This window comes from Bos indicus, chromosome 25 (assembly GCF_029378745.1).
Source record: "Bos indicus isolate NIAB-ARS_2022 breed Sahiwal x Tharparkar chromosome 25, NIAB-ARS_B.indTharparkar_mat_pri_1.0, whole genome shotgun sequence".
Lineage (NCBI taxonomy): Eukaryota > Metazoa > Chordata > Mammalia > Artiodactyla > Bovidae > Bos > Bos indicus.
Window position 1 is genome coordinate 35,174,328 of NC_091784.1, and position 19,200 is coordinate 35,193,527.

The 19,200-nt window shown below is 52.4% G+C and overlaps 1 protein-coding gene and 1 long non-coding RNA gene across 3 annotated transcripts; both read left to right on the forward strand.

Moving 5' to 3' along the window:
• The first annotated feature begins 4,617 nt into the window (after positions 1-4,617).
• RHBDD2 (rhomboid domain containing 2) lies at positions 4,618-12,680 on the forward strand. Of its 2 annotated transcripts, none has more exons than XM_019988183.2 (4): positions 4,618-4,862; positions 6,964-7,371; positions 8,409-8,559; positions 11,729-12,680. In XM_019988183.2, exons 1-4 carry the CDS (start codon positions 4,685-4,687, stop codon positions 12,084-12,086), a joined length of 1,095 nt encoding a protein of 364 aa, XP_019843742.1. In that variant the 5' UTR covers positions 4,618-4,684; the 3' UTR covers positions 12,087-12,680. The 2 variants fall into 2 exon arrangements, with proteins under 2 accessions (XP_019843742.1, XP_070636165.1); XM_070780064.1 differs by lacking the exon at positions 4,618-4,862 and adding an exon at positions 6,734-6,891.
• On the forward strand, positions 8,566-9,905 carry LOC139179750 (uncharacterized). The gene is made up of 2 exons (XR_011564097.1): positions 8,566-9,217; positions 9,305-9,905. It is a non-coding gene; the product is annotated as an uncharacterized lncRNA (long non-coding RNA).
• Positions 12,681-19,200: the final 6,520 nt, after the last annotated feature.

Here is a 19,200-nt window from a genome sequence, read left to right on the forward strand (position 1 = left end):
CCAAGGGACTCTCAAGAGTCTTCTCCAACACCACAGTTCAAAGGCATCAATTCTTTGGCACTCAGTTTTCTTTATGGTCCAACTCTCACATCCATACATGACTACTGGAAAAACCATAGCTTTGACTAGACGGACCATTACCAGAGTAATGTCTCTGCTTTTTAATATGCTGTCTAGGTTGGTCATAGCTTTTCTTCCAAGGAGCAAGCGTTAGAGAGTCCCTTAGACAGCAGGAAATCAAACCAGTCAATCCTAAAGGAAATCAACCCTGAATATTCATGAGAAGGACAGATGCTGAAGCTGAAGCTCCAGTACTTTGGCACCTGATACAAAAAGCCGACTCACTGGAAAAGACCCTGATGCTGGGAAAGCTTGAGGGCAGGAAGAGAAGGGGGCCACAGAGGATGAGATGGTTGGATAGCATCACCATTGGATAGCATGGAGTCCAATGGACATGAGTTTCAGCAAATTCCAAGAGATACTAAAGGACAGGGAAGCCTGGCATGCTGCAGTCCATGGGGTTGCAAAGAGTTGGACACAGCTTAGCAACTGAACCACAGCCCCAGTAAATGGCAAGTGTCTCAACCCTCTATGTGCATTTGTTTGTTTATGGAGTCTTAGAACTGAAGGTCCAGAAAAACTTTTAAAGGCATCTAGTTCCATCTCCAACCTGACGTTTGAATCACTTTAAGAGGCTCCTCAAGTCCCCAGATTGCCTCTGCTTGCACACTTCCAGTTGTGGAGAGCTCACTATCATCTAAGGCCCCTCGTGCCACAGATGAACAACCCAAGTTGTCAGAAAGTTCTTTCATAAGCCCAGAGTGGTGCCCTATTGTTTTCCACCTTTCATCCCCAGGTGTCCCCTCTGGAGGAACACAGGATAAGTCTACTCCCTCACCTCCAGGAAAGCCTTTCACATAGTCAGTGGTCAGGACCCCTGAAGCTTTCTCAGGCAAGTCTCTCTGATCTCTTTAATTGTCCCTCATCAAATAGGATTTGAAGTCCCCCTTTCCCTCCCCATCCTAGTCACTTGTTGTTGGACAAGCCCTAATTTTTCTACATCCTTTTCCAAAATATATGTCTGAAAGCAGATGCAGAACTCCTGGAGTGGCACAGAGGAAATGGGACCACCATTCCCTTCCTCTTTCCAAGGCCCAGACTCTGGTTCCAGCAGCCCAAGTCCCCACTCGCTATTTTTAGCTGCTCCACTGCACTTCAGAGTCATATGCTGCTTCCTGTTGAGTAAAACCTTCATTTTCACGCCCACTGCTGCATCATGAGCAGCATTAGTTTAAATCTACACAGCATGGAAAAGGTCTGTTTTCATTCCAATTCCAAAGAAAGGCAATGCCAAAGAATGTTCAGACTACTGCACAATTGCACTCATTTCACACACTAGAAAAGTAATGCTCAAAATTCTCCAAGCCAGGCTTCAACAGTATGTGAACTTCCAGATGGTCAAGCTGGATTTAGAAAAGGCAGAGGAACCACAGATCAAATTGCCAACATCCGCTGGATCATTGATAAGGCACGCGAGTTCCAGAAGAACATCTGCTTCTGCTTTATTGACTACAAAAAAGCCTTTGACTGTGTGGATCACAACAAACTGGAAAATTCTTCAAGCGGTGGGAATACGAGACCACATGGCCTGCCTCATGAGATATCTGTAGGAAGGTCAAGAAGCAAGAGTTAGAACTGGACATTGAACAACAGACTGGTTCCAAATCGGGAAAGGAGTATGTCAAGGTTGTATATTGTCACCCTGCTTATTTAACTTATATGCAGAGTACATCATGCAAAATGCCAGGCTGGATGAAGCACAAGCTGGAATCAAGATTGCCAGGAGAAATATCTATAACCTCAGATTTGCAGACGACACCACCCTTGTGGCAGAAAGCAAAGAAGAACTAAAGAGCCTCTTGATGAAAGTGAAAGAGGAGAGTGAAAAAGTTGGCTTAAAACTCAACATTCAGAAAACTAAGATCATGGCATCTGGTCCCATCACTTCATGGCAAATAGATGGGGAAACAATGGAAACAGTGACAGGCTTTATTTTCTTGGGCTCCAAAATTACTGGAGATGGTGACTGCAACCATGAAATTAAAAAACACTTACTCCTTGGAAAAAAGTTATGACCAACCTAGATAGCATATTAAAAAGCAGAGACATTACTTTGCCAACAAAGGTCTGTCTAGTCAAAGTTATGGTTTTTCCAGTAGTCATGTATGGATGTGAGAGTTGGACTATAAAGAAACCTGAGCACCAAAGAATTGATGCTTTTGAACTGTGGTGTTGGAGAAGACTCTTGAGAGTCCCTTGGCCTGCAAGGAGATCCAACCAGTCCATCCTAAAGGAAATCAGTCCTGAATATTGATTTGAAGTACTGATGCTGAAGCTGAAACTAAATAATTTGGCCACCTGATGCGAAGAACTGACTCATTGGAAAAGACCCTGATACTGGGCAAAATTGAAGGCAGGAGGAGAAAGGGATGACAGAGGATGAGATGGTTAGATGGCATCACCGACTCGATGGACATGAATTTGGGTAAGCTTCGGGAATTGCTGATGGACAGGAAAGCCTGGCATGCTGCAGTCCAAGGGGTCTCAAAAAGTTGGACACGACTGAACAACTGAATTGAACTGAACTGAACTGACACAGAATTCGCTGAAATATGTTCCATGGCTGTATATTTATACCCATAAAATTACGGTTATTTTTGAGTACTAAACACAAATGATGAAAAGAATCTCAGGTTCCCTTCCTGAGGTTCATGGGAACACAGATATTGCCAGAACCACTGACAGGAGAGCAGACTAGGTCTGGGAACGGATCTGAAAGTCCAGCACAGAGAATGAAGCATTTGTTCATTTCTCAGTAGTCAAATTTATATACATGTAGCAGTAGGCTGTGGAGAAGGCAATGGCACCCCACTCCAGTACTCTTGCCTGGAAAATCCCATGGATGGAGGAGCCTGGAAGGCTGCAGTCCATGGGGTTGCTGAGGGTCGGACACGACTGAGCGACTTCACTTTCACTTTTCACTTTCATGCATTGGAGAAGGAAATGGCAACCCACTCCAGTGTTCTTGCCTGGAGAATCCCAGGGACGGGGGAGCCTGGTGGGCTGCCGTCTATGGGGTCACACAGAGTCAGACACTACTGAAGTGACTTAGCATAGCATAGCATTAGCATAGCAGTAGGCTGCAGTCCATGGGGTCGCTAAGAGTTGGACACGACTGAGCAACTTCACTTTCACTTTTCACTTTCATGCATTGGAGAAGGAAATGGCAACCCACTCCAGTGTTCTTGCCTGGAGAATCCCATAGACGGAGAAGCCTGGTAGGCTGCAGTCCATGGGGTTGCACAGAGTCGGACACGACTGAAGCGACTTAGCACCAGCAGCAGCAGTAGGCAGGATATTAGAGGGAAATAGTGAAAAGGGAAGAAAGTCAGCACTTAGCAAACAGGGATTCAGATCCTAGTCTTAGTCTGGAGCATCTGTTACTGAGGAAACAATAGTTCAGTTGTCTAAACAACTGGTGCAGGTGAAGGTGCTTTTCTTCTCTGGTGAAGGTGCTTTTCAGACTTTAAGGGCTAAAACAGACCTTGGTTATTATTATTGTTATATTACATCCCGAATACTTCAGGTCATTGGGAAAGATCCTGATGCTGGAAAAGATGGAAGGCAAAAGGAGAAGAGGGTGGCAGAGGATGAGATGGTTAGATAGCATCACTGACTCAATGGATATGAATTTGAGCAACAGATGGTTAGATGACATCACTGTCTCCATGCATATGAATTTGAGCAAACTCCAAAAGATAGTGAAGGACAAGGAAGCCTGGCGTGCTGCAATCCACGGGGTCGCAGAGTCAGTCAGAGTCGGATACAATTTAGCGACTGAACAACACTTCAGGGCCTTCCGTGGAATTCCTCCTTCCTCTTCTACCCTGTTTCTTTAATCCAGGCACCAAAACCTGTCTTTCAGTTCAGTTCAGTCGCTCAGTCGTGTCCGACTTTTTGCGACCCCATGAATCGCAGCACGCCAGGCCTCCCTGTCCATCACCAACTCCCAGAGTTCACTCAAACTCATGTCAATCGAGTCAGTAATGCCATCCAGCCATCTCATTCTCTGTCATCCCCTTCTCCTCCTGCTCCCAATCTCTTTGCCAGTAGCCAGTTTCAGGCCATAGCAACAGCGGGAACCTGAGTTCTAATTGTCTTTGCCATCTAACTGCATTACCCAGACCCTAGTGTCTTCCCTGGTATTATTGAAGGTAAACACAGATAAGGGAGGCTGTGTGTGTGTGAGAGAGAGAGAGAAAAAGATCGAAGGCTCTGTAAACTGCAAGGCACAATACTCATTAGGTAGCTAGAGCTGAGATGATTAAATCCAAAATTCGAGCCGCCCCGCCCGGTGCCCCCCAAGCGGCTCCCACCCGGCACTCTTAGCCAGTTCCAAGGACGCTGCAGCCACAGATTACTGGCTGGACTCCCTGCGGCCTACGCGCGTGGGAGGCATGCCAGCGCGAGTTACCGGATTGGGTAACTCCGCACGGGGCGGGGCCTCTGGGAGGCGGGGCTTCCGGCCACCCCCGCCGCTGTTGCCAGGGGTGACAGCCGCAGGGAGGCGGAAGGAGCCGAGAACCAGCCAGAGCTGCGTAGGTGAGCGGGAGCCTTGGCGGCCATGGCGGTCTCGGAGCCTGGGTACCGGAGCTGGTCCTTGTGGCCCGAGGTGCCATCCGCCACCTTCTTCACCGCGCTGCTCTCGCTGCTGGTATCCGGGCCCCGTCTATTCCTGCTGCAGCAGCCCCTGGCGCCCTCGGGTCTCTCGCTGCGGTCCGAGGCCCTGCGCAACTGGCAAGGTGAGCAGGGCGGGGCCGGGTCCCGGGTGCCAGTCCTTTTTCCTCCGACCTCGCCAGGCCCTGGGCTCCGGCCTCCCAGCACCCACGCCACCCCGTCTCCGTCCGCATCATTCTCCCCACCTGGAGGACCAGCCCCATATTCCAAGTCTGTGTGCAGAGCCCCATCTTGATCATCCCTTGTAACCCTTCCCTACCCAGATTTGTTCCCGTCCCTGTCGTCATCGTTCTGGTCAGGGCTCTCATATCCATTCGTAGCAATTAGGTTTCATTCACCCCTGCTTGCTCGCCGAGGAGGATTTTTCTCTCCCTTGTCACATTCACACCTACGTCTGCTTTAGGGCCCAACCCCCCACTGGAAAAAAAAAAAATTTTTTTTCCCACCTTCTCAAGACACTTGAGCTGTATCTGTGGCCACCTCTGTAAGCATCCTGGCCTCCTGGGGTTTAGAATTTCTTCTGCATCTTTGTTTTATCTTAATCCTGAATCCGATTCCCAGCTTATAGCGGGAGCCGGGTGTCTTGTACCTTTGGGAGAGGTGTTGGTTTTCTTGGGGAGATGGAGATATTTTGCAGACCAATTAATTATAAATATCTGTTCATAAAAGACGTTCTTAGTCTCCTGTTTCTTCCCCATTCTTTTCTGGGGAGAAAATGGGAGATTTGTGTAACTTTTGTTGTTTTGCAAATCACTTTCACATGCATTAACCTCTTTTAATTCTCATGGTGATCTCATGACGTATTATTACTGTAGGCATTATTGCCCATGGGCTATTGTTGTCCATTCTTTAAATGAAACTGAGGCTTAATGAGAAGACTCACAGAGCTTTTGAGTCATACAGTTGACACAGGAACCCAGATTGTTCTTTGCATCTTGTGACGTTTTTGAACTGGAACCTTGGGCTTTCTAATCCCCAAATTATATAGAATTGCTTCTAGAATCTTCACATGTACCCTTGGGATTTCAGTGTTGGAAGTACTCAACAATAATGACGATACTCTTCAGATAACGAAGCCTTACAGAGATGGCCTGACTGAGGTATATGGTTCTTAGCCTGCCTCCCTGCTCAAATCTAAAAGTGGTCCCCCTCACCCTCACCCTGGATACACACAGCACGTCTGTCTTCAGAGACAGATGCAAAATGCCAGCCTAAACTGAGCTCCCTTTTTTTTTCCCTTTACTTTGCGGCTTCTCTTGAGTGTGGGATTCATGGACAATGTGAGTATTAGACACGTAAGAGACCTTTGAGGGCCTCGAGTGTATCCATTTTATTTTACAGTAAGAACACTGAAGCCGACAGGGCCCTGTGTCTGGGCTGAACTCAGCCAGTCTAGGCGTGACAGAGCCAAGATTGCTTTAGACTTCCAAATCCAATGTTACTGCCACTTCACTGATCACCCCCCTCCTTCAGTTTAGTGTTTTGGCCTGCAGGGATATAAAAATACAGAAGCAAGGACTGCTTTTAGAAAAATAAAAGATTCTTTACTGTCTTATTGCATATTGAGCATCACTCTACCTCTAAGACTGGATAAGCACTTGCAAGAAAGACTTCTGAGTTCTGTATCTACATTCTTAGTGATAGTTTTCTCATCTTTACAGGTGCACAATAATTCATGGTCCCTTTTTTCTTCCTCTGAACAGCCACTATGGAAGGAGAGGTCAGGATTACTGCCGAGGAGACGGGCACAAAGAGTGTTAAGTGACACCCACTCAATCCACCTGAAGCTGTTACAATTAATTAACCCTCAAACTGCCCGGTGAGATAGGTCAGTATTAAAGCCTCAAAGAGGATTATAAAGGACATTACAAATTATAAAAGACCATCCCATGCTAAAAAGTGTTATTTTTTTTCCCCCACGTGGAAGCCAGTCACAGATAAGACTTGCTCCAGGTCTGGGAAAGAGCAAAGATTAGACATCCCCGCCTCTACTTTGAGTCCTGGGTCCTTCGCTGTTGCTCCCCTCTGCTTATCCCACTGGCTCCGGGCTGATTTTCCCTGGCAACGAGAGCCAGCTACTCCCTGTTTTCCTAGGTGGGTTGTAACCTGGCTTTTCCCTTCTGGGAGCAAGCCACCATCGGGCCTCTAACTCGGTTCCCTCTGCAGTTTACAGGCTGGTGACCTACATCTTTGTCTACGAGAATCCCGTCTCCTTGCTCTGCGGTGCCATCGTCATCTGGCGCTTTGCTGGCAATTTTGAGAGAACCGTGGGCACCGTCCGCCACTGCTTCTTCACCGTGGTCTTCACCATCATCTGCGCCATCATCTTCCTGTCGTTTGAAGCTGTGTCATCGCTGTCAAAGCTCGGGGAGGTGGAGGATGCCCGCGGTTTCACCCCCGTGGCTTTCGCCATGCTGGGAGTCAACTGCGTCCGCTCTAGGATGAGGCGGGCCCTGGTGTTCGGCGTGGTGGTGCCCTCGCTGCTGGTGCCGTGGCTCCTGCTCTGTGCCTCCTGGCTCATTCCCCAGACCTCTTTCCTCAGTAACGTCTGTGGCCTGGGAATCGGGCTAGCATGTATCCTTCCTAGAGGGCTGTTGTAGTAACACTGACACGCCAAAGGGTGAACCACACTGTAGGTCCTGGGGGTCGGGGCAGGGGGGTTCAGGCAGGTAGAGCTCACACTTAGGTATTCTGTGTGCTAGCTTCAGATTTGGAACCACGCGGCCTCAGGCAGGTCACTTCCTTTCTTTATGCCAGAGTTTTCTTTTCTGGAAGAGATCCCCTTAGCTCTTTCCATACAATGGCTTAGCACTGCCAGTTAATAAAATACTTTGATTTGGTTTTTTCCAAGGTGTAAGCCCAGTTGACTAATTTTTTTTTACTGGAGGATCCTGAAATAACCATGAGCTAGAGATGTTCCATGAAAGGTATTCCCGGGAAACAGGTTTCTTTGTTTTTGTTTTGCTTAGTCTTTTTCTCAGAAGAATAAGAAAAGAATATTTTTAAGGTAGGCTTTGACCATATGAGTGGTTAAAAACTTAGAATAAGCCTTATATTCCTTGCATAAATATTCTGGCAATTAGGCTGACTCTTTTTGGCCATCTCGGCAGTGACGGGCTGATGCAGGTCGGACGACCAGGGTGCCCTCACCTCTCTGGGAGCTGGTGACAGTGTGGGGGGCGGGCTGCCACAGAGGCCCACGGGAAGCTCACTTGATCACATTGAGGCAAGGCTCCTTCGACCAGGGACAAAGGACAAGATGTCAGACCTCCCAGAGGGTATTAGACTAGCCGCCTGCTTCATCCCACTTAAAGAGACAGAGGCACATGCTGGCTTCTGACGGTCATTACAGGGGCTCAAGAGGCCCAGGGGAGAGGATGGGTAAGGTGTCAGCACTTGCCTGCCTATCGTTGCTGCCTTGTGTTCCCTCCGAGGAACGGAGGCTAGAAACTCCAACTCTTGGTTTCCCCTGAGCTGGAAACTGCAGTCCAGAGATGATGGTGGAATAAGCCCAGGCCTGCGTGGAGCCAGCGTGGCTCCTGGGTCCTGGGGGCAGTGTGCAGCCCCCTCCCTTCAGCTCTCTCCACTTCTCCTTAATACACCGACCCCAGACGGCCTCACCTACTGCTTCTCCTTTGACGTCCCAGAGCAAGTCGCCGTGAAGCTCGACCAGAAGTTCCCCTTCAGCCTGATGAGGAGGATTTCCATGTTCAAGTACATCTCCGGCTCTTCAGCCGAAAGGAGGGCAGCCCAAAGCCGGAAGTAAGTTACAGAAGGCCGTGCTTGCTTTATTCCTGAAGCAGCTGCAGGGCCTATAAAGGCGCAGTCCCCAGCCTTTTTGGCACCAGGGACCAGTTTCATGGAGGACAGTTTTTCCATGAACCAGGAGTGGGATTGGGGGTGGGGGGGAATGGTGGTTTCAGGGTATTTCAAGCGATTACATTTTTTGTGCACTTTTATTTCTGCTGTCAGATCCACCTCAGATCATCAGATCCCAGAGGTTGGGGACCCCTGCTATAGAGGGTGCGACTGATTTTCGGTGTCCTGGGGAATAGGGAAGAGGGTGTGGGTCGCCCAGGCCTACCCAGCAAAACCTGTCCACAGATTTCTCCCCAGCATCCTGGATTCTGCCCAGCTGCTTCCAGAGTGGGGTCCAAGCAGGAAGGGCATTCAATGGGAGGCATTTGAAGCCCTTGCACATAATCCCGAGGGACTTGCGGCCCCATCAGTGGCATCACCAGCCCTCAGCACTGACAAGCACTCTGTGGGGCTGGGATTGGGCTCCGGCAGGTGACGCTGGCAAGAAGCGCGATCCACCTGACTGACTGGGAGGCTTAGGAGGTGGCATGGCCTGAACCTCAGGGTGTTCTTGGCCACCTGGCGGGAGAAGGCGAAGTTTATTTACTGTTTTCCAGTCCAGGTGCGTTAACTGTCAATGGAGTGCTCACATAGCCTCACTCCCTCCTGTCAGAGAGGAGGCCCAAAGAGGACAAACGTCTTTCTCCAGGTAACACAGAGTCAGAAGCGCCCAGTCGAGAGCCAGGGGCTCCTGCTTCCGGGTCCTGCTCACTTCCTGTCCCTCCTGCACACACGCTGCCAGCCTCGGATGGCCTTCACTGGTTTTTGTCGATGCTGAGAGTTCACGATGGAGGAGGTTTCCCTCCCAGAGAAGGGGTTCACCGCAAAGTCAAAGTGCTTTGTCCATGGCCCGTTTCTGCCTTGGGCCAGCTATGGAGTCCATCTTGTCCCCAACACTGGCCTGGAGGCAGGATCTTGGTTGAATCAGAAGCTGTTGCTTATAGTTTATTTTAGGAGGCGGACTCTCAGCCTTCAGTGGCTCAGAGCCCTCTGACCATTTTCTTTTCTTTTCTCTTTTTTTTGGCCATGCTGTGTGGCTTGTCGGATCTTAACCCCCCTCCCCCAACCAAGGATCAAACTCGGGGCCCCCTCAGTGAGAGTGCCAAGTCCTAACCACTGGACCTTGCCGGGGAAGTCCCAGCTCTGACCATTTCTTAAAGGCAGGAGCAGGTAGTGAGAAAAATAGAAACGCACATTCACTCATTTTATTTCAGGCAAGTAATTCCTGGAGTCTCAGTGGGTGGGAGGTGTTGACATTTAGAATTAGCTGTATTTTAGCTTTTTGGAAGGCCCCTGATACTGGGAAAGATCGAGGGCAGGAGGAAAAGGAGACAACAGATCGTAAGATGGTTGGATGGTGTTCCCGACTCAATGGACATGAGTTTGAGCAAGCTCTGGGAGGTGGTGAAGGACAGGGAGGCCTGGTGTGCTGCAGTGCACGGGGTCGCAAAGAGTCAGACAAGACTGAGCGACTGAACAGCAACAACGGGTGGGAGGTGTTTACATTTAGAATTAGCTGTATTATATAGCTTTTTGGTTCTTAATTGCTGTTCTCACAGAATGTAGAGAGAACTTAGTTCTAAGCTCAGTTCAGAGAGAACTTAGGGGTCCTCATTTGCAAACTCCTCAGCCGCGCTCTGTGAAGGAAGCCCCTCTAAAACAGCTGACCATGTTGACCCCTGGCGGCTGGGGCCTTGCTCTACAAGGCAGCCCCCGGTGAGGACGGTCTTGCACGCTGGATCACACTCACTTCTCTGTAACTGTGACACCCGTGGTGCCCAGTGATCCTGCTTCCCCATAACGTGCAGACCTGGCTGGGGATATGGTGACCCACATGGCATAGTGTCCCACCCCATATCATCCTGGCCTGTTGCAGGCACCCAGAACAGAACATGATGCTTCTGATCACGCAACAACAGGACATGGGCAACGTTGATGCACATGTTGGTTTTGGCATCAGTCCTGGCAGCCTGGACAGCTTTGTTTCCCTTGGAGGCTCTTATCAAGCTTCTTATAGGCCAGAGCCTCTGCATTTTTAAAATTCCGAAAGTGCTGCTAAGTGTCATGTGTCTGTACTTCAGTTGATTTATAAGCCTAGGTTTGGACTGAAATGTATCAAAGTTTAATTGTTACCTAACACAGGTAATGGCACCCCACTCCAGTACTCTTGCCTGGAAAATCCCATGAATGGAGGAGCCTGGTAGGCTGCAGTCCATGGGGTCGCTAAGAGTCAGACACGACTGAGCGGCTTCACTTTCACTTTTCACTTTCATGCATTGGAGAAGGAAATGGCAACCCACTCCAGTGTTCTTGCCTGGAGAATCCCAGGGACGGGGGAGCCTGGTGGGCTGCTGTCTATGGGGTCGCACAGGGTCAGACACGACTGAAGCGGCTTAGCGGTGGCAGCAGCAGCAACACAGGTGTCAGTGGTGTTGACATTCGTTCTTCGTATTGAGAAATCTCCACAAAAGTTCACAGGCTAAATCCCTTAGAATGTGTCCTCCTTTGTAGTCCCAGCCACCTGTCTCCCCGCACCTGTCATGTCCGTTCCCTGCCTGCCGGGACTTTGAGCTATAAGCCTTCTTTCCTGCCGTCACTGGGGGACCATCTGCCAGTAGACGAGGCCTGGGCCCGAGCCCTGTGTTACCGTGTTGGAGCCCTGCCCTCCGACCACCACAGAAGTGGACCTGTTCTCTTTGGTTGAATCGCTAGGCCAGCCATGGAAGACGCTTAACTACCGTGATCCCATCCCAAACTCCATCCAACTTGCAGACTGCCCTTATACCTCAAGGGGTCTCAGGCATGGGCCCGATCGCCCCTCTTCCTGCTGGCTTACTGCAGGGCCGTGAGTGGTCCCTGCCCGCTCTGGGCATCTGTTTTCTGTTCAGTTAATATGACCTTTCTCCCCATGTGGCACTTTGACAGCTGGTTACAGGAAATGCCCGTCCACAGCATGTTGTAATAGAAGGCAGTGCAGCGAGTCCAAGCCTTTCTCCTGTGGATCAACAGTTCGGGGTGCTGTGTTCCTGGCATGACTAGCTCAGCGCCCGTCTTCTCTCTTGTTCCTTTCCAGGCCTAACCCTGTGCCTGGCTCCTACCCCACGCAGAGCGGCCACCCTCACCTGACCCCAAACCACCCTGCCGCCCAGATGCAGCACGCCAGTAGCCAGAAACTGGCGGCCTGGCCATCGTGCGCTCCTGGGCACATGCCCAGCCTGCCTCCGTACCAGCCTGCCTCCGGCTTGTGCTACGTGCAGAATCATTTTGGCACAACCCCCAACTCCTCGGGTGTCTACCCAGCTTCCGCGGGTGCCTCCCTGGGAGTCCAGCCCCCCGCCCCCCTCAACTGCCCTGGCACCGTGTATTCCGGGGCCCTGGCCACTCCAGCAGCCACAGGCTCCAAGGAGTGCTCAAGGGTCCTGATGTCCTGAGAAAGTTGCCAGGGATACGATCTCCCCTCCTGGCCTTCTCAAAAAGGGCCTCTCTGAGCTGAGATTTTCTTGACACGAAGTTATTTATTGGACACCTCTATGTGCCATGCTCTGTGTTGAGTATTTTGATATGTGTCCCTGTTTATCTCCTTTATCCTCGTGACAGCTTCTTGAAGTACAGTGGTCCCCACTTCCCAGATGCAGAAAGCAGGGCGCACGGTCAGGACACGTGGCTCTCATGGCACAGCTAGGGCGCTTGGCTTCAGGCCCAGGCCCCTCCCACCCACTTCCCTGCCCCGAAGAAACCTAGGGGAAGGGGGGTCGGCTCATCCCAGCTCTCTGTTCCTTCCTGGCCTTGTGTGTAGTGCTCTTGGTTACCCAGTGTCCGTGTGTCTGTGCGTGCCCTTCGGGGGCTCCCTGTTGGTGTGCTCGCCAGTCCCCAGGCCTGTGCAGTGTTCCTCCCCTGCAGTGACACCCCTACCACCCAGACTTCTGCCCCAGGGGTGGTGAGACGGACCTGCGTGTGCCCCAGCAGTATGCTGACGGGTCCGTTGCGTTGGTTACGTTTGTATAAAGAAACTGCCTCCAACCTGCCCTTGGCGTGCTGTGTCTTTATGATCGGGGAATACAGAGGGCAGCAAAGGGAACCACAGCCAGGTCCGGTCGGGCAGACGACGCCCCAGCAGGGATGTGAAGTGGGGCGGGAGATAACAAGGCTCCCTGGAGAGCTGAAAGGGCAAACGGAAAGGTTTGGCGACCTGAAATGGGTGGACAGCAGGGAGCCACTGGGGTGGTCCCTGCACTCTAGGCTGGGTCACCGTGAGAAGGGCTGTCTGGCGGGACCTTACACGAAGGAGAGACACGGGTACTGGCGGCGATGCTGTCAGAAGCAAGAGGTGGGGAGGAGAGCTCTGGCCTCCCTGCCTGTCTCCTGATCTCCAAGCAGGAGATCCTGTGGGCTAAGTTAACCAGGAAGCTGTTGGCAAGTGAACCCAAACCACATGGTGTGCAGGGATCAGCTCCCCACCCCCCCACCCCTCGAGGCAGGGCAGGACAGGACATGAAGGTGACTGAGCCAACGGGCACCTGATCAGGCCCGGGGGAGCTCACAGCTTCTGATCAGCTGTCGGCTGGACTCCTTCAGGTGGGCTCGCGTTGAGGAAACTCCTGGTGCAGGTCCGGACAAACACCGTGACTCGTGGCCTTTGTGTATTCCCGGAGCTTGGGCTGGCTTTTTGGAGAGGCCTGGGAATTAGAGATGGATAAGACACACCCACAGATCTGTAGCAGTGGTCAGGGCGGTGAATGGCCTGCACTGGCCGAGGAAGGGGGACGAAGCCTAGAGGGTGGCTCCCAAGCGGGACTGTGAACAGGATTCACCACCCAAGGAGTCCAGACTGCGGCTGAGACTTGGCTGCAGTCCCAAGAGCCTGGCATGTCCCACCACACCGGCACCTTTCCCGTAGGGTCACTCAGTGAGGGCAGGCTGCTCTGTGTCCCCTGGTCATCGTCCCTCCACTGCAGACTCCAGTCCCAGGCCTGTGCCCAGAAGCAGGGGAGGAGGCCACCTACCTTTCAGTGTGCTACCATCACCTCCTTCGTATCTGGCCCTCCCGGTTGGATCAGCCAGAGCTGTGGAGGCCGGCGGCCTGCCTCGTGGATGGCCAGACTCAAGGACCCTCACGCGACCCTGAGTAGCAGGGCTGTGAGGGTCATCTGAGATCACTCTGTCCCATCGTCTCCTCTGCCACTGGTTTCCTTGACCAGCTCCCCAGGAGGCGGGGTGGGTCTGGCAGAGCAGCCGACAGCAGCCCGTGCTCTGCCGCGACCGCTGCTCTGCAATTGGCTCTTTGCCTGTTCCCCTGGGCTTTGCTTGGGCCGCAGCAAGCAGCCTGGACCAGAGTGTGGGCACTTGTAGAGGGGATCCCAAAGCCCTCCCCCACTTGCCTGTTGAATCATCCATGCGCACCCGCTTCCGTGCATGTGTGCCAAGCTTGGGCTGGGCCTAAAGACAAGACAGAGGTGAGCTCCACGAGGGCGGAAAACCCCCAGCGTGGGGCTGACACAGTGAAGATCTGTTGACCAAGTAAATGGACTGGGATGCCCTACTCCTGGGGATCTCAATCTGGGAGTGGGGGAGAGTAGACAATTGAAAAATTGTAATTCAGTGATGCTGTTCAGGCATCAGAAGAGGCCCCCAGACCAGCCTGGAGATCTGGGGGTCAATCGGATACCGACCACACATCCTTCCACGGGGGTGGGGTAGCTCTGGAAGGAGGGAAAGGGGAAAGCCCTAACTAGGTCCTCTGGCTATTGTTAGGCGCACGAAGAACACAGACCACCAGGCAAAGGGAAGGCCATTGTTCCCCCGCATGATAGAAACCACTCTCCTGTCCCCAGGCCAGGACGGGCCCACTGATAGCCAAAGAAGCGTCCAGACGTCCTCCAATTCCCCCTCTTCATCAGCAGGGGGCAGGAGAGAAGCAGCCCCTTGGCCACCTCTGAAATCTCCCTGGGGCTGGTGCTGGGACTACAGGAGGAAGAGGATGTGCATCAGTCCTTGGAGGAGCCCCCTTTGGGGTGGGACTGGGGATCCAGCTCTGTGCATAAATGTGACCGAAGATAAGGTCTGGAAGAGAGGCATGGACGCCCAGCTCTGAGAGGCCCGGCTCCTTCAGATGTCTGCTGGTTCATTCCTTCATTTAACAAGCGCTTTGCGGGCAACTGGCGGCTCAGACGGTAAAAGCGTCTGTCTGCAATGCAGGAGACCCGGGTTCGATCCCTGGGTTGGGAAGATCCCCTGGAGAAGGAAATGGCAGCCCACTCCAGTATTCTTGCCTGGAAAATCCCATGGACAGCGGAGCCTGGTAGGCTACTGTCCGTGGGGTTGCAAAGAGCTGGACATGACTGAGCGACTTCACTTCACTTCACTTGTGGGCAACTAGAGCTCCAGGCCTGTGTTTGGCTCTGGGGACACGAAGAAGGAAAAGGATGAGCCCAGGCTTCATTGTGCTCAGTCTGTTGCGGGAGACGTGCTCTGTGGCATGGGAGAAGAGCCAGGTACAGAGGTGAGGCGTGCCCACCTGGCCGGGACAGGGTGAGGCGGGGGAGGGCAGTGGAGGGGAGTTAACCAGGCAGGATGCAGGGCAACAGTGTGAGCAGAGACGGGAAGGGAGGTGGGCAGGGCAGAGGCTGTGTGCAGCTAGGAAAGAGCTGGAAGTGGTGGGTGCCCATCCTGAGGCCCTGGCTGAGGGGTGGGACAGACAGAAATGGAGCCTAGAAGGCAAAGTGACTTCCTGGGTCACAGCAAGTGAGTGGCCAAGCGTGTGCACACAGCTCTCCCACCTGGAGTCCAGTGTTCTCGCCCTGCCGGAAGGTGTCTGCCCGCCCGCAGGTGGCAGGGTGGGGGAGGGCCCAGGATTGGGTTGGAAAGTCCTGTAGGATGAGGTTCCCCCAAGTGAGGAACGAGGGGACGGAGGAGGATGGAGTTGGCTCCTGAGACCTGCAGGGGCCCCTCCCCGGGCCTGCATCCCAGGGTGCCCGCAGGGCTCTACTCAGAGCATCTCTGCCTGGATAACTGCCTGCAGCCAGAGGCAGCGAGTCCCCCACCTGGACTCGAAGCTCCGCACCACCACACCATCAGGATCTTGCTCGTTTTGAGCCTGGAGCTCGTCCCCCATGAAAGGTGGCCTGTCCAAGTCTGCTTAAACACCCCAAGGCTACTTCCTTGAGAATCCTCCTCCTGGGGGCCTGGCTACAGCATCAGAGGTGAGAGGGCTCGGAGCGGTTGGGGCACAAAGCACACACAGACACATACACACACACAGACACACACACGCAGACACACACGCAGACACACACGCAGACACACACACATAGACACAGACACGCAGACACCCACACGCAGACACACACACGCAGACACAGACACACACAGACACACAAACACACAGATGCACAGACACAGACACACACACAGACACACACACACACACAGACACAGACATGCAGACACACACACGCATACACAGACACACAGACACAGACACACACACACAGACACACAGACACGCAGACACACACACGCAGACACACACACGCAGACACACACACACATACACACACACAGACACACACACGCAGACACACACGCAGACACAGACATGCAGACACAGACACACAGACACACACACGCAGACACACACACATAGACACAGACACGCAGACACACACACGCAGACACACACACGCAGACACAGACACACACACACACAGACGCGCAGACACAGACACGCAGACACAGACACACACACACACACACAGACACAGACACGCAGACACACACACGCAGACACACACACGCAGACACACACACATAGACACAGACACGCAGACACACACACGCAGACACACACACGCAGACACAGACACACACACACACAGACGCGCAGACACAGACACGCAGACACACACGCAGACACAGACACACACACACAGACACTCACAGACACAGACATGCAGACACACACACACAGACACACACACGCAGACACAGACACACAGACACAGACACACACACAGACACAGACATGCAGACACACACACACAGACACACACACACACACACGCAGACACACACACCCAACACAGGCACGTAAAAACATAGACACGACATTCTGAACTCACAAATCTGGGCCCTTACCCAAGGGCCTTCCACGCCAACCTGCACTCTCTGTAGTCAGGGTTGTGGGCTCCGTTGGTGAAGGAAAGCTACATGGCTCAAAATAGCCCGGAGTTAAAGCTCCCCTCCAGGCCCTCCCCACCATTCTATACAGAATAAAGAACTTTCTCCCCCGAAGAAAGGAACGGACATTAAGATTGATTACGTTCAGCTCCCAGCCGATCCCAGTCTCCAGCTGGTCTCAGGAATTCCTTGCCCCAGTTGTTGAAAGCTAACTAATCAAAAATAATCTTGAGGAGAAACAGACCCCTCAAAACAATGTATCTCCGTATATATATGTTTTCCATATATACCTGCTCTCCTCTTAGCGCAGCAGCCCACTAACCTGACTGCTGCCCCTTCTCGCTTCATTAAAGGTGATCTATTCCTGTAAAGTGCCCGTCTCATTCTTTCTCTGAATTTCACCTTCTCTAATTCCCTTACCCTATAGTTGTTGCTGCTGCTGCTGCTGCTAAGTCACTTCTGTTGTGTCCGACTCTGTGTGACCCCAGGGACGGCAGCCCACCAGGCTCCCCCGTCCCTGGGGTTCTCCAGGTAAGAACACTGGAGTGGGTTGCCATTTCCTTCTCCAATGCATGAAAGTGAAAAGTGAAAGTGAAGTCGCTCAGTCGTGTCAGACTCCTAGCGACCCCATGGACTGCAGCCTACCAGGCTCCTCCGTCCATGGGATTTGCGGGTTCCCTCAAATATGTTGAAGGCCTAACCGTAGCCCCCACTTGTACCTGTGAATGTGACGTGATGAGGTCATATGGGATTCAGGTGGGGCCTAAACTCAACAGCTGGCTTCCCTATAAAGACGAAGCTACACAGAGACCCCACAGGGAGGAAACGGCCGTGTGATGAGGGAGGCAGAGTCTGGGTCGACGTGTCTCCCAGCCACAGGCGCCAAAGACTGCTAGGAACCACTGGAAGCTGAAAAGAGGGAAGAAAGTGTTCCTCCCTAGAACTCTTAAGGGCAGCACGGGCCCCTGGATGCCTTGATTTCAGACTTCCGGCCTCCAGGACTGTGAAAGAATAAACGTCTGGGGGTTTTTTGTTTGTTTGTTTTTAAGTCTTTATTGAATTTGTTACAATTTTGTTTCCGTCTTATGTTTTGGTTTTTTGGCCATGAGGCATGTGGAATCTTAGCTTCCAGACCAGGGATGGAACCTGTACCCCCTACATTGGAAAGCGACCTCTTAATCACCGGACTGCCAGGGAAGTCTCCATGTCTGTTGTTTGAAGCCACTCAGTTTGGGGTGCGTTGTTACAACCACCCTGGGAAACAGGCAAGGTCATCTCCCTAGATGGCTACATTCAGCACATCACCACCCCCACACAGAATCCAGGGAGCTCCCCACAGCCGGCTCCTCTACCCGCACCTGGGGCCCCCCATCCCCGTCTCTCCTCCAGCAATGTGGTCAGTTCCATGGCATCCTGTACTCATGCGATGGGAAGGAAAAGTGGGAGGGAAGCAGAAGAGAAATAACATTTTGAACTCTCCCTGCTGGAGACAGTAGCTGGAAGAGGGAGGTGGTCTGCGGGCAGGGGCTCGGGGGATATGCCGCGTAGGGCACAGTGATTCTGTGGCCAAGAGGTTGCAAGGCAGAGATGGCCCGAGGCCTTGGGAAGACATGGTGCTAGAACCCAGATCATGGAGGATAGAGACCTCATCCCCCACCTGGTTCCCCAGGCCAGAGGGGAGAGAAGGCAGGGCTGGAATGAGTAGCCCCAGGAAGGAGCTCTGATCAGAAGGCAGAGGGGGGCCTCAAGACTCCAGCAGCCTCTCCTGGCTACCAGGCCTTGGGCAAGCCACTGACACCAGAGGGAGAATTACATAGGTAATATAGCTACTGCTATTTAGTCGCTAAGGCATATCCGACTCTGCAATCCCGTGGACTGTAGGCAGCCAAGCTCCTCTGTCCGTGTAATTTTCCAGGCAAGAATACTGGAGTGGGTTGCCAATTCTTTCTCCAGGGGATCTTCCCAATCCACGGATGGAACCCAAGTCTACTGCCTTGGCAGGTGGATTCTTTACCACTGAGCCACCTGAACAGCCTCAGGTAATAAAGACAGAGGCATTATAAACGTGTTTGACCTGAGGGCAAAGCACACAGCCTCACCTGAGCTTCCTTCACTCACCTGTCAAATGCAAAGAGCCATCCCTTCCTTCAGGGATGTCAGTAAAGGACAGAGGCCCCTGTCATGATGTGACTGTAGCTTCCATGGATGGGGAAAAGGCTTTTATCAACGGTGGCAAATTGCACCAATGTGGGTGGCCTTCTCCAAGCAGGTGCCTGTCTATTGTACCTTGAACCTTGTGAAAAGGGGGACTGTCTGGCTTGTGTTCATTCATTCACTGAACATCTACTGAACACCCACTTTATGCGAGGC

Excerpts from the sequence above, each read along its gene's own strand:
- RHBDD2 (XM_019988183.2), top strand. The coding sequence starts at position 4,685 with ATGGCGGTCTCGGAGCCTGGGTACCGGAGCTGGTCCTTGTGGCCCGAG. Across the intron at positions 4,863-6,963 it reads GGCCCTGCGCAACTGGCAAG|TTTACAGGCTGGTGACCTAC; the intron begins GTGAGCAGGGCG and ends TTCCCTCTGCAG. Across the intron at positions 8,560-11,728 it reads AGGGCAGCCCAAAGCCGGAA|GCCTAACCCTGTGCCTGGCT; the intron begins GTAAGTTACAGA and ends GTTCCTTTCCAG.